General features: G+C 37.7%; 1 protein-coding gene across 4 annotated transcripts in view; it reads right to left on the bottom strand.

Annotated features, from left to right (window-relative positions):
- The window catches only part of ANKRD44 (ankyrin repeat domain 44), a 369,642-nt gene that overhangs the window by 97,071 nt on the left and 247,787 nt on the right, over positions 1–24,784 (bottom strand). For 2 of the 4 annotated variants that reach the window (XM_036745366.1, XM_036745364.1), the window contains exons 10-16: positions 23,852–23,966; positions 17,528–17,610; positions 16,280–16,343; positions 14,149–14,217; positions 10,500–10,640; positions 8,543–8,623; positions 5,228–5,339 (exon numbers count right to left, since the gene is read on the bottom strand). In XM_036745366.1, the coding sequence (XP_036601261.1) occupies positions 5,228–5,339; positions 8,543–8,623; positions 10,500–10,640; positions 14,149–14,217; positions 16,280–16,343; positions 17,528–17,610; positions 23,852–23,966 (665 nt within the window). Of the gene's footprint in view, positions 1–5,227; positions 5,340–8,542; positions 8,627–10,499; positions 10,641–14,148; positions 14,218–16,279; positions 16,344–17,527; positions 17,611–23,851; positions 23,967–24,784 lie in introns of all 4 variants that reach the window. The other 2 variants (XM_036745365.1, XM_036745363.1) reach the window with 1 other exon arrangement.

Raw genomic sequence — 24,784 nt, forward strand, 5'->3', positions numbered from 1 at the left:
GACTTATTGGCTATATTTCTGCAATGCTAAGGACCTAAAAATAATATTATCAATGAAGAAAAGCTCTTTCAGAGATTCTCACAAGCAGGTATTGTACATGGTGATATACTACTAACATCTCCCTATCTCTTCCTTCAGTTGTCCCTGAGCTTTGACTTGGTTGTTACCTCATCTAACTAGCCTAGATATCCTATTTGGTTCATTTGTTTGCTAGGAGATGCCTATGTAATTAAGTCTAATGAACATAAGTATATGCTCTTATTCAGAACAACCAGTGAGGATTCCTACACTTCCACTCTAAGACAAATACAGCGTTTAACATTTCATGTAGTTATTCAGAACCAACATCACTTGGCAGCGAGGTGCCAGAGCTTAGAGAAAGGTCCACACGTGAAAACACTGCTTTTATCCAGAGAATCTCAAAAAGTCACTCTGGATATGGGAACAACCTCCATACTTCTCTTGTCTTACTGACAGAAAAGAGATATGAAAATGGATTGGGAAGGGAAAGAGAAATAGAGGAAGGCAGCTAAAGATAAAACTATTTACAAAGATAACAATACTTAAACATTTGATTTCTCTATGCTATTGGTACAACTGTTATGGTACTTTTATTTGTTCTATTTCAATAACATGGCATAAGTACCTTTAGATTCATTGTCAATTAACTAATGCCATGAAGAAAAAAAGTGTTATTCCAGTGCAAACTTCTAACACACACACACACACACACACACAAATTCCAATCAGGTATCCAATTAGGGATTTCCTATACTTTCTCTCTTTGCTTACCAAATAAGTATAACAGACATTGAAAAGGGATGATGGTGGGATGTGAGAGAATAAGATCTATTCTTCTTCAAGGACTCCCTTCTTCTCAAATTTAATCTTATTAACACAGTACAAAGGGCTCATTAGCAAAGTCTCTCCACCCACAAGGGTTTTTTGATCTTGAAAGTGAAAAATATACATTTTTTTAATGTAGCAAAAATACTGGGTATACAAGCACAATATTTCCTCTAAATGATTTTGCAAATCAGCAAGCTATGAAGACCAAGTTTACATGTATAGAGTTCAGTATCATAAGCAAATGAAACATATAAAAAATCAATCTGACAGATTTAATAATATGCATTATTGCTCTTGCGTTTCATGGTATAGTGATACATAAATGGTACACGGTACATAAATGGTGGAAGAAATAAGGAAACTCAAAAGACAAATTTCACAGTTGTCCCAACATAGTCTTTTAGATCCCAGTATAGTTCCCAAGTGGCCAAACTCTCAGAGCTATGCTAGTGGGAGCGCCTTTCCTCTCTTTTTTTCTCTAGGGACAGCTGTATTATCAAGTGGTGATACTTATCCCTTACCCAACAATATATCCTTTATACTCTATGGAATTCCAACAATTAGATTTGAATACTCCTGGAAGGAGGAGGGAAGTAGAGAGGGAAAAGTTAGGGGGACAGGAGCTCTCAGACATTCATATCAACAAGCTGTTTCCCTGACAAATACACAGACATGGGCCCAGAATTAGGTGCCGGTAGAGATGTTTATGCACTGCATAGTCAATCACATTGTTTAGTGGGAATCTTGCTCATAAAGGAGTTTAGGGAATATTTCAGCCCCCAATAAATGCTGCTTTTGAACTAAAAAAAAAATGAAAACTCCTCACTTTGCCCCATACCCCTCCATTCTTTGTTCTAAATAGCTGAGTGAACCATTTTTTTTTTCAAAATGCCCACAGTTCAGGCACCTCTGAAGACAACTAGGTCCTTTTTAATTGGCAATGCAGAAGAAGATCATAAGATCTCTCTACTCATTTTTTTTCTGGGCCTTATAATTGCCTTAAATAACCATCTCTTTCCAACACACAAGACAGGGTTGTCAAGTGTTGATTTAATCATAGGGATAATTTCATCATCAGGCAGGACTCCTTGTGAAACTCTGGTGTTAACAGAAAGCCTTTTCATCGGATAACAGAAATGTCATATAAATGCCTCCCCCTTAAGAATGAAAGCAATAATATGCTACTTAGATATTAAAGCAGGTATTATTGGCCAATTATTCTTAAAAACTATCAGGCTCTGAGATTCAAAGGTATTGTCCGGACTAACAACTTAAAAAAAACCTACCCTTAAATGCCACACATTATTAAAGTTGTAGTATTCAACAAAGTGGTTATCCTATTGAAAATGCAATGATGATGCATTTAGTTAAACCTGTTTTTCAAACAGAAAAGCTATTACTTTGTGAGTACACTTTGGAAAATACATTTACCCCTTCATATACTATGGATTATAGTTGCATAGGCTGCTTTCCTTAAAATCAACAACAAATTCTGTCTGGTGTGTCTCCTATACTGACTCTCACATCTGCTAATGGTGTTATACCAAATAATAAGCCAACTTTATAGTGCAATTTTGGGGGGGACAGGAATAATGTCCTGATTCTCGAGGGAGTGTGATTTCATATTCCTGGTATCTGACTTCGTCTAGAAATGAACCTCATTATGGTGGGTGGATGGGGTTTTTCAAAACAGCTCTGATATTTTCCCCTTTTCCGCGGAGCTACAGTGGGACCAAATGATGAAATAGACATTAGATAGTAGTGTCACTTTCAAATTCAGAGCGCAGAGGCACTGGCATCCATAGATGGTACAATAAAGAAGACTTGGGGATTCTTCATGAATGGTCAGAGTGAACCAAAAAACTTAATGAATGGAATATGAACAATCATGTTTCTTATGTATGTATGGGCAAAGAGTATGGCCTTTAAGAGGACAGGTTTGTTAAATTAGGCATTTTCCCCACAATAGCCCTTTGGTACTCATTATAAGTTGCTTTAGTAAGAATGGCATTGAGTATCATTTACATTGAGCTGACAAGCTTTAAGCTACAGGAAAAAAAAAAAGCTTTTAATTGGCCAGGATAATAGAAAAAAGGCTTAGGGATTGCTTGGTTGTTTCAGCTTAGATGTTAAGAAAAGAAAGAAAGAAGGTAGCTGTATTCTTGACCAAGTCCTCCAAAGATCTCAAAGTTGATTAAATTCAAGTATTTTCTTTTATATAAAGTTTAATGATTCTGGAAATTATTACTGAGATAAAAGCAAACTTGAATAAAGCAAGAAGAGGAATCTCAAATTACCCAGTCAGAAATGATGCCATGAGCTTGACCCATATTAAGGGCCTAATTAATCCTTGTTGACTGACTGATAGCATCTCTTAGACAGAAGGCGGTAGGTTTCAGATACTGAATGTTTCTAAATACAGCAGTAAACAGGAATGAGATTGGAGAGGTACAAACATCCATCGGGTACTTTTGAATAACAGGAACCCAAGCAGCTTCTTACTAACTTCAGATCAGAGAACCTTAGTGATATTCTGAGATTCCCATAAGCCTGTTGCTATTTCCCTAGTCTTAATAGCCACACAGAGCTTATGACTGAATAAAGGATCTAATGCATGTATACAAATAGCCATAATACAAGGTAGAATGTGAGAGTACAGTGAGAGGTAGGTACCAACTCCCATTAGAAGTAGGGTGGAGATGGCATTTAATCTGGTAGTGAAAGAAATGGTAAGAATCATACAGGCAAGAATTATGAGAAGTATTAAGGCATGCCAATCACAGGAAAAGGCACAAGCAAAGGAATGAAAGTAGGGGAAGACTCAGGGACTGATCAGGAACTGGGATGAGGTACTGTTTGGCTAGAGTTAAGTGTGTGAAAGATAAGGCTAGAAAGGTAAATTCAGACCAAGTGGTGGAGGGCCTTGAATGCCAACCCAAGGAGTTTTGACTTGGCAATGGAGAAACCATTAAAAGTTTCAGTGGAGGAGGAAGGATTTCACATTATTATAAGTATACTTTAGTAAAAATTAATCTGGAAACAGTGATTAGGATGGCCTGGGTTTGAAGGGATTGCAGTGAGACCAGTCAGGACTATGACAAGGAGTAAAGGATATGGTGGGAAATATAGGTTGTATGAAAACAAAAGATAACAATAAAATTTTATTTTTAGGGAAAAAAAACGATCACAATAGCTCAAGTGATATGTCATGCGGTGGAAATGTGAAACTTGAATCTAGAGTTGAGGAGTGAAGTTGGGGCTGGAAATACTTATTCAAGAGGCATCTGCATGGTAGGTGAATGGGGGTAGTTGAAGCCATAAAAATGGAAGGACTCATGATAAAAGAGCAGAGAGAGAGAAGAGATGGAGGTACACCAACATTTAAGCAGTAGGAGGAAGAAGAACCAGTGACAGACATAAGAGAATAAACAGTACTCTCTGCATATGCAGAGAGGAAGGAAGGGAACCAGGAGAGTCCAGTGATATTGAAGCCAAGAAAGAGGACAAATAGTTAAGATGGAGGTAGATTAAGATCAGGCAATAGGGGCCAAATGCGGAAGAGGTCAGGGAGGAGGACAGAGAAAAGGCCACCAGATTTGGTAGTTAGGATGTCACTAGTGTCTTTCTGAGAGCACTGTTTCAGTAAAAGCTGAGTGAGGAAGTAGAAGAAACAAGTATAGACTAATCTTTCAAGAAGTTTTAGTCAGTTCCAAAGGATTCGTGATGAAATATGCTATCCACCTCCAGAGAGAGAATCGATGTACTCTGCGGGTAGACTGAAACAGTCTTTTTTTTTCTTTGCTTTCTTTATCTTTGCTTTTTTTTTTTCTTTTTTGCAACAAGGCTACTAAGGAATTGTTTTGCATGACTTCACGTGTATAATTGATATCACATTGCTTGCCTTCTTAATGGGTGGGGGAGGGAGAGAATTTAGAACTCAAAATCTAAAAAAATGAACCCTTAAAATAAATAAATGAATGAATTTTAAAAAGTTTGTCTGTAAGAAGGCAAGAGCTAGGGTAGTAGCTCAAAGAGGTTATCAGAATCTAGGGAAAGAATGTTTCAGTACAGTAAGGTTTTGAAGATGTTTGTAGGTAAAGGAAAATAGGTCAATGTATGGCAGAGATATGAGAGAGAGAAGAGAACTGGCTGAGCAAGTAGCCAGGGGAAGTGAGAGAGGAATGGATGGAGGAAACAAGGGAGAAAGAATAGGTTGAGAAAGAATCTTACAAGAAGGGAAGGAATTGGAGGGCATCCACTTTGGGTGGCCTATATCTTAGTAAAGCTTTCCAGAGATCACTCGAGTAAATAGACCTTTTTTTTTTCTGGGCAATCATTAGTGTTTCAGCATTTTCAAGGTGGCAAAAAAGATACTCACCAATTCCAGACATTGCCGGTGGCCATAGGCTGCAGCATAATGTACAGTGTTGTAACCTTCTTTATCCCGAATTGATGGGTTTGCATCATTTTGAAGTAGGAATTCCAGGCATCTGTAAGTAGACAGTGAGGCATCCTTTAGTTTGTTTCTGTTTGTAAAGACATTATCAAAGAATACTCATTTACAATCTCTAGTCACCAAAGCCATAAGGAATGACATCCCCACCTCTACTCCCTCATAAAATATTCCTGATAATTTCAAATGTGTTTCCAAATATTTCTAAAATTAAAATCCTTATTATTGACATTTTATGCTTCAGAGTGATAAAGAACCTTTCATGCATCATTTTTTAGGCCTTTCAAAAGCTTATTACTTCAGCTTGCTACTGTCATTCTAAATTTTAGAGCATATTTTGGTAACAAAGAGTTGCCATGAGGTGAAATTATAGTTCTTTCCATCTCCGTGTAAATAAGCTCTCTCTCCTTAAAACCATGGGATCGTAATTTGGAGAAACCCACGCCCAAAGTACAGGAAATAAAAGAAGTGGTCCAGCTATTTCAATAGCCCCAAATGGTTTTGTTTTTGTTTTAAATCTTACTTTCTAAGTAGACTATAAATGACAATTAAAAGTTTGGTAAATAGGTGTCATGAAGACAGATAAAAGGAAGACAGGTATTTTAGCCCAGACAACATACTGAAAGCTTAAGAAAGAGAACGAACATTCCTCAAGAACAGCGAAGAGTTGTTACACTAAACACAAAGCATGAAGAAATGGACTTAAGTGGCACCATTAGGGATTAGATTAGGTAAATCTGGGAACAGGTTATAGAAAAAGGAGGCTGAATTGACTTCCCTAAAAAGTTTGAACTAGGATGACTGCCCATCTGTTTGAAATGATATAATCTTGCCTTAATGCAGAGTGACTGGATGACCCTTACAGGATGTGTTCAGTTCTGCAATTATACTATTGGGCTTAAACAAATTATATTGGATTTCTTTTTGCCTTTATAAAGACAAATCTTTTTTTTATTCTAGAATTAGTTTTTAAAAAAATGTATGGTATTATTTCTTCCTATAGTGTATTCACATGATCAGGCAACATAAAACATCTGTACCTTCTCTGAAAACTCATATCATTATTTACATAAATTTTGGCATAAGGTAAAATTAATGAATTATAAAAATACAAATGAAACTTGCATTAATTTACAGTAAAAATGACAGAAAATTGACAGTAAAATTACTTACGAAAATCAAATACTTGTCATGTATCTTGCAAATAGCTAGGTCCCAATTTATTAGTAATAAATTCCCTAAAGTGAGAATTCTCATGGCATATTTCCATTGAGACAGAACCAATGACCATATTTTACATAATTATAACTTTGAACAATGCGAATTTGAATATATGCCATCACTTCAGGGAATTCATTAGTCACACTAATTGGGACCTGGATATAATATGTTAACAAATTAAAATATGTGTTGGAACCTTATTATAATGTTATCTGCGGAAATGTAAGTTACTTTTGGAGCTAAGCTGCCATAGATAGGGTCAAAAATGTGCCCACCTTATGAACCAATATGTAGCTAATAGTTTGATAAGGTTTCTGAATAAAGATTAGGGTTAACCTGGGGACCAGTGGTCTGTGAATGGATTTTAGAGGGGTTTCTAAACTTGTATGGGAAAAAATTACATCTTTATTTTCACTAATTGAAATTTTTAATAAAAGACAGTAACATTCTACTGAGGAGTCCACAGGTTTCACTTGACTGCCAAAGTAATCTGTGCCCCAAAACATCTAAGAACCCTTGGTATAGGCAGTCCTCAATTTACCAATGGATTATGTTTCACAATGTTTTCAAGTCTTCTAGGGCTTGTGATGCAATTTCCCATGGAAACAATGTGGGAAAGGGTGGTTATGTTGCTGAGACATCTCAGAAAGAACTATTTAAATACAATATAGCTGACCTATAATACTATTATAAAACCTACTCACATTCTATAGTAGTGCTCCATCTCCACTCTTCTGACTCTAAAGAAATTTGAGGGGACCGGGGGAGGAGGCAGAGGAGGAGAGAGCAGAATAAGATACAGAAAAGGCTCTTCTGATAGAATGGGCTAAGCGAGGAGGAATGGAGAGGTGCTTTATGGCTTCTAAGGGAAAGAATGTTCATTATGAGAGGAGATCTATGACGACTTGTTTCTTTGAATGTGACTGAGGTACAAGGGAGACTGAAGGGGCTCTCCAATGAGTGGAGATCTAGGTGGTGGTGAGTTCAGCACCGCCCCCCTGGAGATAGTAATAGAATGTCTAATTCTAGCTCCTAGAGAGGATGGCAGCTCTATGGGAAATGTGGAAAGAGGTTTGATGAGATTCCCAAGAAGATGGAGAGACAGCATTAGCTACGAACAACTTTATAAATATATGGGTTATTAGTTGAGTATTTGTTTAGTATGAGTTGCTTATACTTCCAGTGTCCAAATCAGACAAAAAGCTTAAAGCCCCAACAAGAACCTCACATAACTTCACTGAAACAACTGCTGTTTAGGGTCATTCACAGCATGAGTACAGAAAGCTGGAACTACAGAGAGGTTTTGATATTTCTCCTGAGACACCAGTTAGTGTCAGAATCAGGAAAGCACATAGGATGCCTTCAGAGAGCAGAACCTGGAATCACTCAGTCAGTCAATAAACATTCATTAAGCACCTCCCATACCTCAGGTACTATGGAGATACAAAAAGAGATAGATGACAGTCCCTGCCCTCAAGAAGCTCGCAGCCTAATGGAGGAGTTCACAGGAAGACCCAAGTTCAAATCCCATCTTGGACACTTACTAGCTGTGTGACCCTGGGCAAGTCACTTAACCCGCTTCAGTTTTCTCATCTATAAAATGGGTTAATAATAGAATCTTTTCTCCTAGGGTTGTTGTGAGGATCAAATGAGATAATATTTATAAAGTGCTTTATAAAGGCTAGCTGTTGTTGTTTTGAAGGTTCCTGATTGAGTACAAGTCATACCTACTTTCCCCTAGTAAAATCATTGGTGCATTACATACATGCATGCAGAGAAGTCCGGGCCTGAAAATAGAATTATTTAAAGATGCATTGAGAAAATAAATTGTTTTATACCAAAGTAAGGGCCCCAAATTACCTCCACAGATCTACAATTCAGACAGTGAGTTAGCTGGGCCAGCATAAATTAGGATAGGCCAGTCTCAGAGCTCAGAGTTCAGAGTTCTCCTATACTACCCTCCCCAACAGAAGGAAGATCAGAATTAGATTCAGGCAGTGACACTGAGAACACACTTACGAGGCAGCTTCCTTTTCCTTTAGCTCACTGGCTCTTTCAAGTTCTTCTGCGTTTTCATGGGTGTTCCCCAAAATGTTCTTTCTTCTTAGCACAAGGGATAGAAAAATACAACTCATTTTCAAAATGGCAAAGTAGTGTTTTGGGGCTTGGTTTGCCCTTCCCTCCCCCTCTCCACCCCAATCCCAGGGAAGCAAGCAAAGAAAGCATCACTGAGCTTTCCCGATTCGTAGAAAGGCCTGCGTCTCAGTTGAGAGATCCAGCAAGTCCCCCCTCTTCAAAGGATTCTCGCTGGGAACAGTACAACCTTAAAAGCATTCAAAAGTCTGTGATTTAGCATGACAGCCATTGGCCGTGCCCTCTCCAACACAGTCTAGGCTCTAGTGCAACAGGGCTTCCATCTTCGACTTTCTCTGACTCTCCTGATGGCTCTTTTCTGCCGCTTTGTGACTCCTTACCTGTTCAGGGTCTCATTCATCAGGAGATAGGGCCCAAAACAATAGTCTTCAGCTAGAACCCGAAAGGCTACTAACTATCATTAACCAGGGTTTCTGTGTTGCCTTATAATTGCTGTGACGTTGTATCCTTGCTGTTTGTCACACAGGATCTTCCATCTCCTGACTCTGGGATTTTCACTGGCTGTCATCCATACCTGGAATTCATTCCCTCCTTACTTCTGTCTCCTGGTTTCATTAAAATCTCAGCTAAAATCCCACCTTCTACAAAAAGTCTTTCCTGGTACCTCCTACTTCCTTCCCTCCCCCATACCCATCCCTCTGTTGCAATGTCTTCCCTCTGATACTACCTCCCATTTATATTTATCTTATATGGCCATAATTCATTTATTTATTTATTTATTTTAAATTTACAGAATAAAAAAAAGCACTTCCACAACACAGTATAATAAAAAAAAGATGATTGCTTATGAAACTATCTATTATGTACAACTTGTAAGCCATCTACCATGCTAGAATGTGAGCCTCTTGAAGGTGGAAACTATTTCTGCCTTTCTCTGAATCCATAGTGTCTGGTACATACTAAGCCCCTGACTGTTGTTTCCCAAAGAGCTGAACAAAGGCCGACATCTGAATGACTTCGTGATTCTGAATGGTAGTAGATGGTGCCATGCCCCAACATGGTAACGTTATGTAGACATAATCCCCAGGAGGAGTTGGTGGTGATAGCAACAACCCAGAACCCACTCCCATCGCACAGAGACAAGGGAAAGATCAGAGTGCTAAAGAATAAATAGTTCTCCAAGCAGCAGAGCTAAATAGTATTTCCCAAAACAAGCCGCTGCTTCTAAGGGCTTTAAAATTATAGCACTGACTATTCACCCCCCTTCACCCACCATTTGTTTACTACATTGAGTTACCTTATGTTTAATTTCCATTTCCAGCCCTGACAATACATCTATCCCTAGCAATCAATTTCCTCTCTAACCTTCCATCCAGCTCCTGAAATGGCATTCACACCCAAGGTTAACATCAATAACACCTTGTTCCTCACATACAGATAGGGCTGTCTGAAGAGTGCTAAGATTGAAGACAGATGATGGGTGGAAAGTATATGAACCAATATAAATTTAATGGCAAATGAGGCATTTAGAAGGGGGTAATGATGAAGTCTGAAGTGTATGCCAAAACAGATTACACCAGATTTTAATGAATGGAAACCCTAAGCTTGGCAGTCCCACTCGGCATTGCAAAGCGAAGGATGGAGAAGAGAGGGAAGGAATTGTGTGGTGACATATGATAGTCAAATGGGAAGACAGAGGAATGAAGGGGTGCAAAGTGGAAGCCAGTCAAAGGCAAAGCAATTCAAACTACTCTGTCTGAATGGGAGAAGAGATTCCTTCCTTCATTAGCAGGTTCCTTCAAGAAGGCAAGAGAGAGAAAAGAACCTTGACAAACCCTTCCCCCATCCCCAAGAGGGAACACATATGAGCTTTTTTTTTTACTTTCTATCCATGTCTGAAGCCGCAGCATAGTGTAAAGGCGTTCGTCCCCAGTCATCTGTCTCGTTAATGTTGGCCCCGGTGTTCACTAATGTCTCAATACAGTGGAAATGACAATTCGCAGCTGCATAGTGCAAAGGCGTCCTGCAAAATAAACAATTTGTTACTTCAGACACAAATCTTGAAAAAGGCACAAAGGCTTGCTCACGCTGACAGCAGAATTTGCAGATTGGGGCATCTACTGATTGACAAATGTCATGCTTTCGTAGGGGGCAGCTAGATGGCCCAGAGGATAGAGCACTGGGCCTAGAGTCAGGAAGACCTGAATTCAAATCCAGCCTCACACATTCACTATGTGACCCTGGGCAAGTCACTTAACCCTGTTTGTCTTAATCTGCCAGAGAAGGAAATGGCAAACCACTCCAGTGTCTTTGCCAAGAAAACCTTACATGGGGTCACAAAGAGTCAGACATGATTATAAAATGAGTTAACACAACAACAATGCTTTCATAGGATTCGTAAGAAGGGGACTATCCTATCTTTCTGCCCAGTGAACAAGTGAGTTGTTTTGGCATGGGATGGGGGAGAAAAAAAATCACTGAGCTTCACAGTCAGGGGCCCTGGGCTTTCAATTCCAGCTCTGTGGGAGGTAAGTCAACTTAACACCTTTATATTACTTTAAGGCAGTGCTGTATGATAATGGACCGAGCAGTGGGTTTGGAGTCAACTACCTAAATTCATATCCCACCTATCACACACACTGAGTGGTCATGGGCATATCACCTAGCCTTCCCTTATTTCATCGTAAAAGGGGAACAATCATATCTACAGCAAACCTTCCTCAGAGGTAGGTGGGCATATGCAGATTTGTTTTGAGGCACAACCAAGCTAATGTGCATAAAGTGCTTTGAAAATCTTTAAAGTGTTACATGAATGTCCATGTTTGTTGTCACCTCAAAAATGAAGGCTGAGAGCAGAGAATCTTCCTTGGAGTCATGAAGACCAGAGTTCAAGTCCTGCCTTTGAAACATACTAGCTGTATAGCCAAGTCTCTGAGTTGCCACGGGGTAACTCTGTAAGACCATAATCTAAAGACCAATGTTGATCTGCAGTGGTGAAAGGAATTTCCATTATGGAGATTTCTCATGCCAATGCAATCATAAATCTGGACCAGATAAATAAGTGATTGATTAGATGATCTCAAAGGTCCCTTCTAGCTCTAGAGTCTATAATGCTAAAACAAGGACAGAAAATGGCTAAGTAAATCTATACTAGCTTGCACTTATCCCCTTTTCTATGCCTCCTGTCACCACCCCAATTCAGGCCCTTAATACTTTGTTGTGTTTGTCTTTCATTTTCGAAGAGGACCATGGAATCAGGGAAATGATGACATGACTTGCAGTTGACTTTGATTTGAGTGAGGGAGGGCTGTGCAAGGTCACCAGCCTCACTTTCTCCTCCAGAGCCATCTGGGTAGAGTGGCCAGATATTCATCAGGAGGACTGGAGATGGCCCAGGATGCAATGGGACACCCTGTCCCTTTTATTCTACAGTCTTTTCACGTACTCACTTAGAGGGAGGTAACGCCCATTCAGTGAATAGGCCTGTTTAAGAAGTGAGTCAAGGGTACATGGACCATCACAACTGCCTCTCAACTAGTTTTTCCTTTACTCTCTGCCCCTTGGTTAGAAGTGGTAGACAGGATGGACTAATCTTCCTAAGGCACAATTCTGATGTTTTACACACTTGTGAGCATGGCCACATGCCCAAACATATCTTTTTTCAGCTTAGAAACTTTCAATGACTCCCCAGTACCTGCTGAGTAAAAGACAAATTCCTTAGTCTACTATTCAAGTTCTTTAACAGTCTGGCCATAACGCATCCTTCGAGTTTCACCTTCTCCTTCTCTCTTATTTGTATTTATGTTTCAGCCAAGGCAGACCACCCCCTTTTCCTGAACACCCTCAGGCCTCTGTGACTTTGGCCTTTCTGTTTCTTCTACCAAGACTTCTCCTTCCAACCTACCTCCACCCATTGAAATCCTACCCATTCTTTAAAGCCTATCTCAAATATTGCTTCTTCTATGAAGCCTTCCCCAATTACTCTAGCCAGAAGTACCCTCGCCTTCCTTTAAAGCCCTATAGCACTTTGTATTTACTTAACATACACAGTCCTCTGTATGTACTTAACATACACAGTCCTTTGTATTTCTGCTACTTATGTACATGTGTTAATTTTCTGAGTAGATTAGAGCTCCTGGAGTCTGGAACTATAATCTTTGTACCTCCACTGCACCTAACACATAACCCCTTATAATTACTGATTTTAATATTTCTCTATGGTAGAACAATTTATTAATTACCCTTTAACACTTTGATGGGATATTTTATTGGCTATCACTCTCTAAGCAAAGACTACAGCTATGTGAAAGGGGGTACTTTCCCCCAAGTATTCCCACCAAATTAATTGGGTTTTGCCTTGTAACTGAGGGCTGCAAAGAGCATTTCAACTAGTTTCAAAAGGCACTTGTCTCCAGCATACTTTCAGCGTTCCCAAAAGGCAAAGTAACAACAAAAAATTTTAAAAGGCAGTTATAGAAAATTTGATATATTTTATGCAGCCCATAAAATATTGCTAATGAGAGGGCATTTCATAGTAATACCATCAGAAGAACCTTACAGCTGGAGTTTCTAAGCCTGTCTGCTTGTAATTTTTTTCATAGGACTATGAAACTTGAAACAGCGCTTCCCATGTTTACCAACATCAGAGGAATGCTGTTGTTCATTAGTTTGCCAGGGGAGAGAATAATCTAACTTCCAGAATGATATAACGCAGATCTCATAACATAAATTTAAAAAAAAAAAAACCACCCACAACCCAAAACCTTAAATACCAAGATACCAATTCCTTCATCTCCCTTCTCTAAAGAAGGGGAATGTAACTTTGCCAGAATTAAAAATCAACCTTTTTTTGGAAAAGACATGCATTGAACTATTCAAGGCCAAAGAAAAATTTTGAAATTTCTATAACTCACAAAAGATCTTCCATAAAGTCAGGCAGGAGACAATCCTACTCAGGAGATAAGGAAGTAGAAGGAAGCAGAGTGGAGTGAAAACTACATTGGCCTGGAAAGTAGCAGACCTTCATTTAAATTCCTGCTTTTCCTGCAGGCTAAGTGACCTTGGGCAAGACTTAATTTCTTCCTTTGCAAAATGTGGCAGATGGAATTTATCATTTCTAGGGTCCCTTTTACACTATGATCAGGGAAGCTTAATATAAAAGTGTATAAGAGCTAAGGAGTACGCTCCAGACAGAAATCCAAGACAATATAGGCATAGCCCCAGAAGAAAGGTTAAAAATACGCTTATGTGGGAGGAAGAAGGGGTGTACCGAAGAGAAATTACTATTATTTTCAAACAGGACTCAAAAATGTACATTTGACTTTTAATGTTAATTGCACCCACCTCTTCAAAATTTCACTTGAAGAAGGAATTTTCTTTTAGGGATAGCAATCTTCCTAAGTTGTTCCACTGTTTCTCATTTGAAATTCAGTGATATGATTTCCAGATGGAAATTCCAATTCATCCCACCATCTCTTCCCCAGCCCCCTCCTTATTTACACACCCCGATGTAGCAATCCCTGATTACCTACCTCCCACATTTATCCTTCTTACTGAAATCTGCTCCACTGCTCTGCAAGAGTTTTATACATTCCACATTACTGGAAAAATAGGAAACAAATCATTAAGAAAATAAAGGTGAATTGTGCTCCCTTCTGTGTTTACAGGGCCGAAGCTAAGTGTTCCACTATAACTGCTGGCTTAAGTTCTGCTAATAAAAGTGAACAGGTCATAATAACTTCATCTCTGACAGAGCTAAAATTTCTTTAGTTGTCTTGAAAAAAGGTTCTTTAAATCAATAGAGTCAGTAGCTTGATTATGCAGTTTCGATTGCATGAATATTATTTTAATTTATCCTTAATGATTATTATGTAGCCAGATCTTTTAATGGTGCTTCATTATTTATCCAAAGACATTTTTAGAAAAGCATATCATTTGCAAAATGACCATTTAATATAAAAAATGAGATTTAGGCACTTAAACCTACAATAATTTCACGTCACCTTTAAACAATAAGCCAAAGTGGATGAGTATTACTTTTTATCACAACTGAATGAGTTTGCCACGATAACCATTTTCAGCCCAGACAGCCCTTAATGGAAAATAAAACAGCTGCATTTCCCTGTCTTTGTAATCTAGGTAAATAAATGTGCAAGAACCATGGATGAAAATGATATAATGAAGCAAAGTCATCTTCCAAAGCTCCTTTGTCATTTGCAGAAGCAATAAATCACATTTAGTAGGCAAATGGAAAGAAGCTCATTGGAGTGTATTTTCCTATAGAAGGCTAAGCAACTAATACTAATGCGATGGGAGTTTCAGTCACAATTCTAGAACTGAATACAAACACTTTATATACAGGTCTGTTTTTAAAAAGCAGGTCTATGGGAAGATAAACTTCATCACTGTTCTACATTAGTTATCAGAAACTAACCTGAGTCATTTTCAAGCCACTAGGTGGTGTAGTAGATGAGAATGCTGAGCTTGGAGTCAGGAGGACATGAGTTCAAATCCTGTCTTCACTATCAGCTTAGTGACCCTGGATAAGCCACTTAACCTATCTCAGCCTCATTTTCCCCATATGAAATGAGGATAATAATAGCACCTACCTCAAAGGGTTGTGTGATGATTAGATGAGATAACATAAAATGTATTGCAAATCATAAAGCGCTGTGTAAATGCTAGCTATTATTTAAACTCAGATTTTTTTTTTAATTTGATTTTTCATTGATGGTAACCAGATAAATTCAACTCAACTTAGGATGAGTCTCATTTTCTGTCTGCAGCCTCCTTTCTTAGGGCACGACCTTTTTTAGCTTATACAAACATTAAATACAAGCACTCTCCAAGCCATTCATGATGTTGGGTTGGCACAACATGAACAGCTACTGAGCATAATTCTCATTAACAGTGGGAAGCAAGTGGATAAAAAGATAATAAAAAACATATAAGGATGTATTTTGGGGCAACATCAGTTACACACTGGCTATGAAACAGATAAAAGAACATCTTACTCAACAGAGACCGTCAAAGAAAGAAATTTTAGTGAATGTGTTCTCATATATCATTAGTTTTTTGATTGAAAATGTATTCAAGCCCCTGGGATGGAAAAGGAAGGCATTGCATAAATAACATTCTCAATAGTTTCATCAAAAGAACAATGGGTACATGATCTTGTATTTTTTACTTACATCATTTGTACTTTCATTTCATATTAGTGCATCAAAAGAAAGCCTTAAAATGGTACTCTGAAGTGGGGGGAAATGAATGGCTAGAAATGTAAGGGAAGTTTTTCAGTTTTACTTTTCTATCACTATCACCTATTTATTAGAAAGATAAGAGGAAAATCAAAGAATGGTGGGTGCTCTAATTTATTTTTTTGGTGGTTACTAGCCTCTTTCTTCAAGGCTGAAGACAAACTCATTTATAAAAAAAAAGTTGATTTTTATCTATGAATTGGGTCTCTGTTCAAACTCCATGAATTTTTTTCTTTGGAGGTAAAAAAAAAAGAAGTGATCTGAGGCACAAGACATGTGACATTCTTTAAAATGACCAGCATTCTCTTTAACCAGAAGAAGTCCCTTTGTTGACAAACAACTAGCCAGTGAAAACACAGTAGTAATTAATTCATGAACCAACAGCTCAAAATGGCCAACTACTCACCCTCCTGCGGCAGCAGCGTGAAGGCAGGTTCTCCCAAATTTATCTGGTGTGTCTATGTCAAAGCCTGCAGACAGCACGTGCTCATTACTAAACAAGGACACTATGCTATACTTTTGTCCTAGTTAAACCACAAGAAACATTGCAGAGACAGAAAAATCAGTTAGTAGAAAAACCAGAGTGCAAGCAATTGTAGTCAGCAAGAGGTTGTCATGGAAACGAAGAGTAACTGCTCAAGCTTGGCGATTCTATAAGAAGAAGAACCGTGAAGTCAAGAAGAATTTATTTTCACATTCAGCCCTGGATGCACCACAGCGCCATTTTTCAATCACAGGGTAGAAATATATGAAACTGATTAGAGATAACTAGGACAGCAGATTGGCAGACAGAGACATGAAGTAAACATGGAATCCAAAGTAGGAAGCTTAACATGCTAAAGGGAGATGTTTTCTTAAGTGAATTTCCACCTTTCTGGTTGATTGGAGGCGTAAAAAGCATGCCTTCATGCAGGGGCTATTTTTACACATGCCCAAAGCTGGGAAAGCAAGATCAGCTATAGGTAATGGACTAAATAAAAAATGGGTTTCTGAGTTGTCTGAATCAGTTCACAGACAATGTGTGCCTGATAATCAGGTCAGCCCTTTTTGTTTTTGGAAGCCCAGGAAAAACTCTGTACACATAGGTTTGGAGATAGGAAATGAATTCTAGTTCCATGAAGAAGAAAAAAATAGAATCCCTAGTGGCAATATAATAAACAAGAAGCCTGCCTCAAGTTATGTAACATAAGACAATATTCTAAGACTATTTCCCAACCTGAAAAGGAATCTTTCAATTTGAAATAGTCCCATGAGAGAGACTTAAATAAGTTGGCAAAGATTCACTACAAAAATTTGCAGACTTTCACATACAAATAAGATATTTTGATCCTTTCTTTTTTGAATTAAATGTTAAAACAGCCTAAAATTTTGTTTCCTTCTTGTGATTTAATCAAGTTCCTATATTCCCCCAAACCTAAATCATGCTAAACCACAACTCTCAGTAATGGACAGGGAGTAGAGACATTCAAAGGAGCTTCAGCACCAAGGGCTGCTGGGAATGAATCAACATGCAGTTAGGAAAGCTATATACAGCCCAGGGACCAAGCCAACCTAATGACATGAAACACAGGCAGGTACTGCTTTCAACCATCCACTAAAGCCACATGACTCAAACTATTAATTAAATTTCATCCTGGCTAGTGGATGTACCTACCTGAAGACAACAACTTCCTGCAGCAGTCAGAGTGAGCATTCAGTGCTGCTAAATGTAAGGGGAACATGCTGTGGATACCGCATCTGAAAAACAGGAGGACCATGCAAAAACAATATCAATAATGAGAATAGCAATAGCCTGTATAGTGTTTTAAGGTTTACAAAATACTTTAGAAATATCTGATTTTTTCTTCAGAGCAACTCTGGGAGGTAGGTGCTTTATTACTCCATTATTATCCCCATTTTACAGATGAGGAAACTGAGAGAAACATAATTTGCAACTTGCCCAGCGTCACGTAAGTAGCAAATGTCTGTTAGATGTTCCTAACTTCGGGTCAAGCACTCTACCCACTGTACTGCCTACCAATATATTTCTCTAAATATCCTTGGATAAACTTCTGACTTTTCAAAGTCTTTTCTGATGAAAACTAAAAACATGCACTTGAAGTTAAGGGAATCATAGCTCCATCAGTAGCTATGTTTTCTATGTTTATTCTCTTTAGTTTTCATTAAGGTAGCCATTTCCAATATCTAACACTGAAAGCTATGTTGATTTGTTCTTGGGATGGAAAATAACATGCATAACCAAGATTCAACAAACATTTATCAAGAAACCTTTCTGCCTCCATCATTGTATTAGGAGCTGAAAAATAAGAGAAAACATCTACTTATCCATTAGACCAGGTTCTACAAAGCAAACTTTTGGAAAACAGAATGAATACTTGTATTGTGCAGGGGGAATCTTCATGTTTTAATATTTTTTATGTTGTATATTTCTTTTAAAAAAAATTGTAATGTGCAAACAGGTAGGTGTGAGAATTAACAGAGATGAATCTTTGGAACCAAGTATATTTCAGTAGCCCAAATAGTTCTGAAAAAAAGAACTACAAAAATAATGAAAAACATTGGAATCTTACTATAATGCTGTTCTGGAGATTCTTGCAATAGGATCATGTTATGGAAAGACAGATATATTTATAACGAGGTACTGGGGAAACTTCTGTAATTAAGCCCATTTGAACGTGTCACCCAGGAAGAATATATCTCATGACCAATTCTACTTGATGGCAATTAGTATCAAAATTAGATGTCACAACATCACGTTTTCCCGCATTCTGTTGTTTGAACAGGATATTTCAGACTTTGCAACTTCGTCACAGACAGCAGTAACAGCAGTATATAAATTTACCTCCTGCCAGAGTTAACTATCTGTGGGTCCCTTCTAGTGTAAATTGGCCAAGCAATGCTCTGCCTCAGAAATAAATTGGCATATGCTCCACAAAACTACTCTGATTGCCTATATAATTTGCATTTCTAAGCTTTGGATATCTAGTTTTCTATCCCTCAAGTAATTAAGTAGTTACATATCCACACATATGTGTGGATATGAACATACCTACTATTCATGATATCCAGTGCCCTTACAAATCATGCTAAGTATCACACTCTTATTATATGGCTTCTTTCTATTTATTAGCATTTTCTTTTCCTCTTTTCTCCCTTCATTTACTGTTCCTAGATGGAGATTTCCAACCTGGTCTCTATAATGGCTGGCATCCATCAAGAAATGCAATTTGCCCATCTTCTTGGCAGTGTCAGGTTGAGGAAAAGCTCCTTGTAATTGCCTCCCTCATCGTTTAAAAAAAATCTGAGAAGCAATTGCATCAGTGAGTGACCTTGATGCCTGCAAAAGGGTTACAAATGGGGGGATGGGGAAGACACATTTTCTGTAAATACCATCAAGGATATTTTTTAATCTTTATGAGAACAGAAGCAGCCGTTAAATATTTTTATGTGCCACATGCTTTGAAAGTTCCTTGCTAAATGAAGCTCCAAGCAAATCTGATTTTACCTAACCCTTTCTTTTGTGGGAGGTGGGGGTGGGAGAGAGAATAGCTTTGTGATGGGAATTTGTGGCAAAATTAGATGATTAAATATATTTACTGATCTGTAAGGAAAGTCTAGACACTATCCACATTTGGTGCTTTAGAAGTAAATTTTCCTTGGGCTAAGGTCCTGGATGAGAGGATTTCTCAGTGTTCTTGATTCTATAATCCTTAATTATTCAGTAATACCTACAACAAAAGCTATTAATACTCAAATGCAAATACAGCAAAAATACTTCAGAAGATCCAACATTTTACTGTTACAGATAGGCCGTGTCTCAGTGGAAGGTTTCATAGGCTGCTACGGCCAGAAAAAAATTACTCCCTTTGTGAGCAACTCTGTCAGAATGCAATTCTTTGAATTTAGTTATGCTGGGCCTCAGATGAGAAACGTGGAGTCTGTCACGGGGCCTGGAGTCCAAACATTTCCTACTTAGGACTGGCCAAAGCTTCTACGCTGCTGGTATAATCTTATCAGTGTGGGTCACCTCCACACTCCTGTATTCCCCCAAACCTAAATGATGCTAAACCACAACTCTCAGTAACAGACAAGGGGTAGAGACATTCAAAGGAGCTTCAGCACCAAGGGCTGCTGGGAAGGAATCAACATGCAGTTAGGAAAGCTATATACAGCCCAGGGACCAAGTATATTTCAAGTAAGACTTCAGAGGAAAAGTCAATGGGGAATAAGAACACAAAAAGGGTAAATAACCTCTTAGTAGGGAAGGTACTATGGATTCGGCAGATTTTACTACCAGTTTTTTTCAACAGACTTCCTACTCAGGCTCCCAGGCAGAGAAAATAGCAATCACTTACATTTGTAGAGCACGCTATGGTCATAAAGCACTTTGCATACTTTGCTTCATTTGATCCTCACAACCACTCTATAAGTCAGGCAACATAAATATTATTCCCATTTCACAGAGGAAGAAACTATAGGCAAAATGATGTGCCCAAGGTCCTACAGCTTGGAAGTAGCTAAGAGCCTGGCCTCCCACCTGGCTCCTAATGCCTTTTTCAGTACTCTTTCCACTATGCAAAATAACTTATATTTCATCACAAATACATATTAGTTAGTTATTTCATTCTTTTCCTATTTATACACTTCAACTCTGACTTAAGAAGGCCTAAGAAAATTCATTTAGCAGTGCAATTTCTTTTCCTGCCTAGCCAAAGGCAGTACTTTCAGCATCTGTACTGACACGGCAAAGATTTCAGGTTAGATGCAAGTAACATTGTTTACATTTAAATGAGATGTTGTTGATGCTAAGGTTCAAGTCCTAAGACTAGAAGATATCCTTAAGATTGAAATTAAAGAAAAAAATGGATGTTTGTTTAATTGACATGAACTTCAGATCTTCTCAATCAAAGCTTTAGAAACAGTGCAGTATTTTTTATTGCTTTAAAGACACCTTTCACAGAAGAGGAAAATGGCAAGATTGTCCACAAAAAAAGGGACTTTGTTGATTCTAATTAAGCACAAATAGACTATTATATTTATCTCATCAGTTATAAAATTAGGAAATAAAGTCTCCAAATGACACTAAAACTTAATAATTTACAAGAAGTAGAAAATAAATTCCACTTAAGTTACTACTTTCACTTGGCCATATGTAAAAATTGGCAGAACCAAAATGCATCAATTTTTTCTGATTCAGCATTCATATATCTTTCTTACTTAACTTCAGAGTAAATAAGATCTAAAAATCAATTCACTAGACGGACGCTATCAGAGATTTATCAATAAATGGTGGTCACGAAAAGACCACTGGCCTGGTATCAGGAGATCTGGGCTCAAGTTCATGGGCCTCTAAGCAAGACACTTCCCCTCTTCTAAAATCCATTTCCTCATCTATATGTCTAATATTGCTCCCAGCTCTTAAATTCTTTAAGAAAGAGAATAGACAAAGAAGTCTATCAGTGTGGTTAGCTATACCCTTTGAGCAATGGTTATTCACGCAAGCCATTACAAGACATTCCTCTTTGCTTCATCAGAAATCTCAGCTAGCTTTCTCTATGAGTGAAGTAGCTCAAAGGAGGTTGTGCTAAGAAACCGATTCCTTAAATCCTGAGAATGATTTTACCCCAGTTAACATTTTAAAACACACAATGTAAGGGTTTAAACAGAGCCTCTAAATGGTGTCATCATAAAAGGTTAGTAGTCCTGGTCCTCAGTCTCCTCTTCTGTAAAATGAAGGGGTTGGATTACATGGCCTCTGGGGTCCCTTGAACTCTAAATCTGTGATCTTGTGATATGTTATTCTGTTTTCTATCATGGAAAAGAAGTAGTTCTTTGTTTTGGAGAGAAGTGGACATAAACTGGTTAATATCTGCTGCAAATAAAGGAGACCTACATGAGAAACAAAAATAAATAGAGAGTAGTTTGGTCTCCTAACTATAATTTTCTATCCATTGGAGTCTCTCCTAACTTTCCACTTCCCAGCTAGAAAGTACCTTTCCCCTGAAATTGACCTCTTCCTCTCCCTCCCCTCATCAGAATGACTAAACATTCCTATTTTATACTGTCATAAACAAATAAAATAATGCTTCACACAATCTATACCTCAGGCCTCAAAGGTCTGACCTTCTAATAATTCTGGCTTTAAAAGCAAACTGATATATGTTCAGACTCACTAATTTTTTTACTTTAGAGAAAGATCTTCACTTTTTTGCACAAATTTGGTAACTGAAGCAAATTGGCCAGAATATGGTTTCCTTTCTTCTGGTTGAGAGTACGGTGTCTCTCTTGTTGAAAATCAATAATAGCTTTTGACACTTTATGACATCAAGTCCAAACTCCTTTCTGATATTGTAGATCTTCAGATAATCTGGTTCTGTCTTACCAGTTCAATACCTTTCCCCCTACTACTCTCCAAACACATGCCCACAGACTGCTCTACTCACTGACCTCTGCTCTCAATTTAATTCAATTCAACAAACATTTTAAGTGCTTACTATGTGCAAGGCACTGAACAAAGCAGTGAACTAGGCACTGGGGATATATAAGTAGTCCCTGGCCTTTGAGAGTTTAGATTCAACGGGGTAAATCCCACTTTGATCATTATTATTTTCACAATTTTACTTATACTTTTGTGTCTTTCTTGTTATAGCTTCCTACCTCACCCCATCCTAGACATGAAAACTTTTGTTGTTATTCATTTGTTTTTCAGTTGTGCCCAACTCTTTGTGACCCATTTGGGGTTTACTTGGCAAAGATACTGACGGAGTTTGCCATTTCCTATTTCAGCTCATTTTACAGATGAGAAAACTGAGGCAAAGAGACTTGTCTGACACATGCAGCATTCTTCATATATCCAATACATCTCATGCTTCAAATCCCACTCTCTCTCTGAAGGCTCTTCAATGTAGATCAGTCACCATTCATCCTTTCTTAGACTACCAAGGATACTTATCTATATCTCATATTTTGGCAGCATTTTATCACATAATCTTATATTGGAGGTGTATCTTATATCCCTCAAAAGACTGCAGCCTGAGATTGGGGACCATGTCATATATTTCATTCCTATTTCTTTACAGCATGTAGCACAGTGCTAGATCCACCACAGGCATTCAATGAATGACTTTGGAATTAAAGTGAAAACTTTAGTCATAGTCAGCTTTTATAATGTAGCAAATACACTCAATTGCTAGCCTGCAGCAAAATTGTTAAAATAAAACTGAGTAAAAGAGAATATAAATACGAATATAAATTCTTTTTAGTCATATAATGTATTATTCCTCTCAGTTACACTAATAATTACAGTAACAATAATTATAATAACTGACATTTATATAGCACTATGTAGTTTGCAAAGTACTTTAAATACATTATCTCATTTGGGCCCCCTAGCACTCCAGGGAGGTTGGTATTATAGGTATTATTATTTGCATTTTCAAGATGAAGAAATCGCTTTGAGAGATTAAGTGACTTGCTCCTAGGTCACAAAGAATATATCACAGGTAAAATTTGAACTCAGATCTTCCAGACCCCAAGACCAGGATTCTAAGCACACCATTTTTCTAGAAAAAATCAGCAAATAACATGGAAAACAGCATCGTGAGAATGCAGAATTTAGAATAAAACTCAAGTATCCTTTGTAGACTTTTAGCAAGTCACTTAACTCAGCCTTGGATTTCTTATCCATAAAAAGAAAAGGATTTGGACTAAATGATACCTAAGGGCCTTTCCAACTCTAAAATCCTGTGACCTTTGATTACGGTATGCCAAAATATACTTGCCCTTTCAAGTAACTTAAAGATAAAATCATCTCTTAACCACATCTGCCATTTAAAGCCATTTTGTTTCAAACAATTTGTTTTTAGAGCAATAGGAGAGCTCTATCTCTAATCTGAGTAAATTTCTTGCATGGTGAAATCTATTTGGCAATATTACTAGTATCTGACAGTTAGCAAACAGTATTTTTTCTATAACCTACTTAGCTGTGTCAGCTCCACTGGTTATTAAGGTGTTAATCAAAAGCTCATGACCATATCTTGCAGCCACATGGAGAGGGGTGTTGCCATCCTTATCCACACAATCAATTTCGCCTCCTGAAAGAGAGATTTTAATATAGCATAATACAAGGATTTAGGGTGATTCCAGGACTGGATGATATGTTGTTTATATTCACCAAATAATCATTTTTTCTAACCTAGTGTGCATTTTCATTCCTTAAGGTAAGGCATCACATTTATCAAAAGGTAACAAAATACTTTTTATGGGTACATCATTAAGTAGAGTTATAATATTACTGATGAAAGGTACATACATGTATGTATACATATATGTGTACATATGTACGTGGAGAGAGAGAGAGAAAGAGAGAGAGAGAGAGAGAGAGAGAGAGAGAATCTGTGAGGACTACATTTATGTGTCTAATCCAAAGAGACTGTGTTAAAAGTTCCCCTGAGGCAAGTCTCACATTATCACAACTGTATTTCTACCCTAAACTAAGAATGTAACCAAATTTAATAAAAATGAAATGTTGAAGCTCATTTCATCTCAATATTTACCTGCTGATGCAAAAAACTATAGAAATAGAATTGTGTTAAAATACAATGAAATTATCTAAACTATTAAAAAGGAAAATGAAAGTCTTTTAACTACCTAGTTTAAGATACAATTTCCTGTAAGGTCCTTTCCAATTCTGCAATTCTATAAGTCTGTAAGAAATCCACAAAAGCATGCATGGGGAAATTGAAATTACTAAAAATTTTGTTTTAATCATCTGTCAGTGCTTTAGTAGCATCCTTAAGTGATAAAACAGGTATACAATGACAATCATGAAAATAGTCCCTGCCATCAAAGAGTTTACAGTATAAGAAAGAGAAAGTAGAAAAAGAGAAAGCAAATAAAGAGAGAGGAGAAA

The sequence above is a fragment of the Trichosurus vulpecula genome, chromosome 2 (genome assembly GCF_011100635.1).
Source record: "Trichosurus vulpecula isolate mTriVul1 chromosome 2, mTriVul1.pri, whole genome shotgun sequence".
In the NCBI taxonomy this organism is placed as follows: domain Eukaryota; kingdom Metazoa; phylum Chordata; class Mammalia; order Diprotodontia; family Phalangeridae; genus Trichosurus; species Trichosurus vulpecula.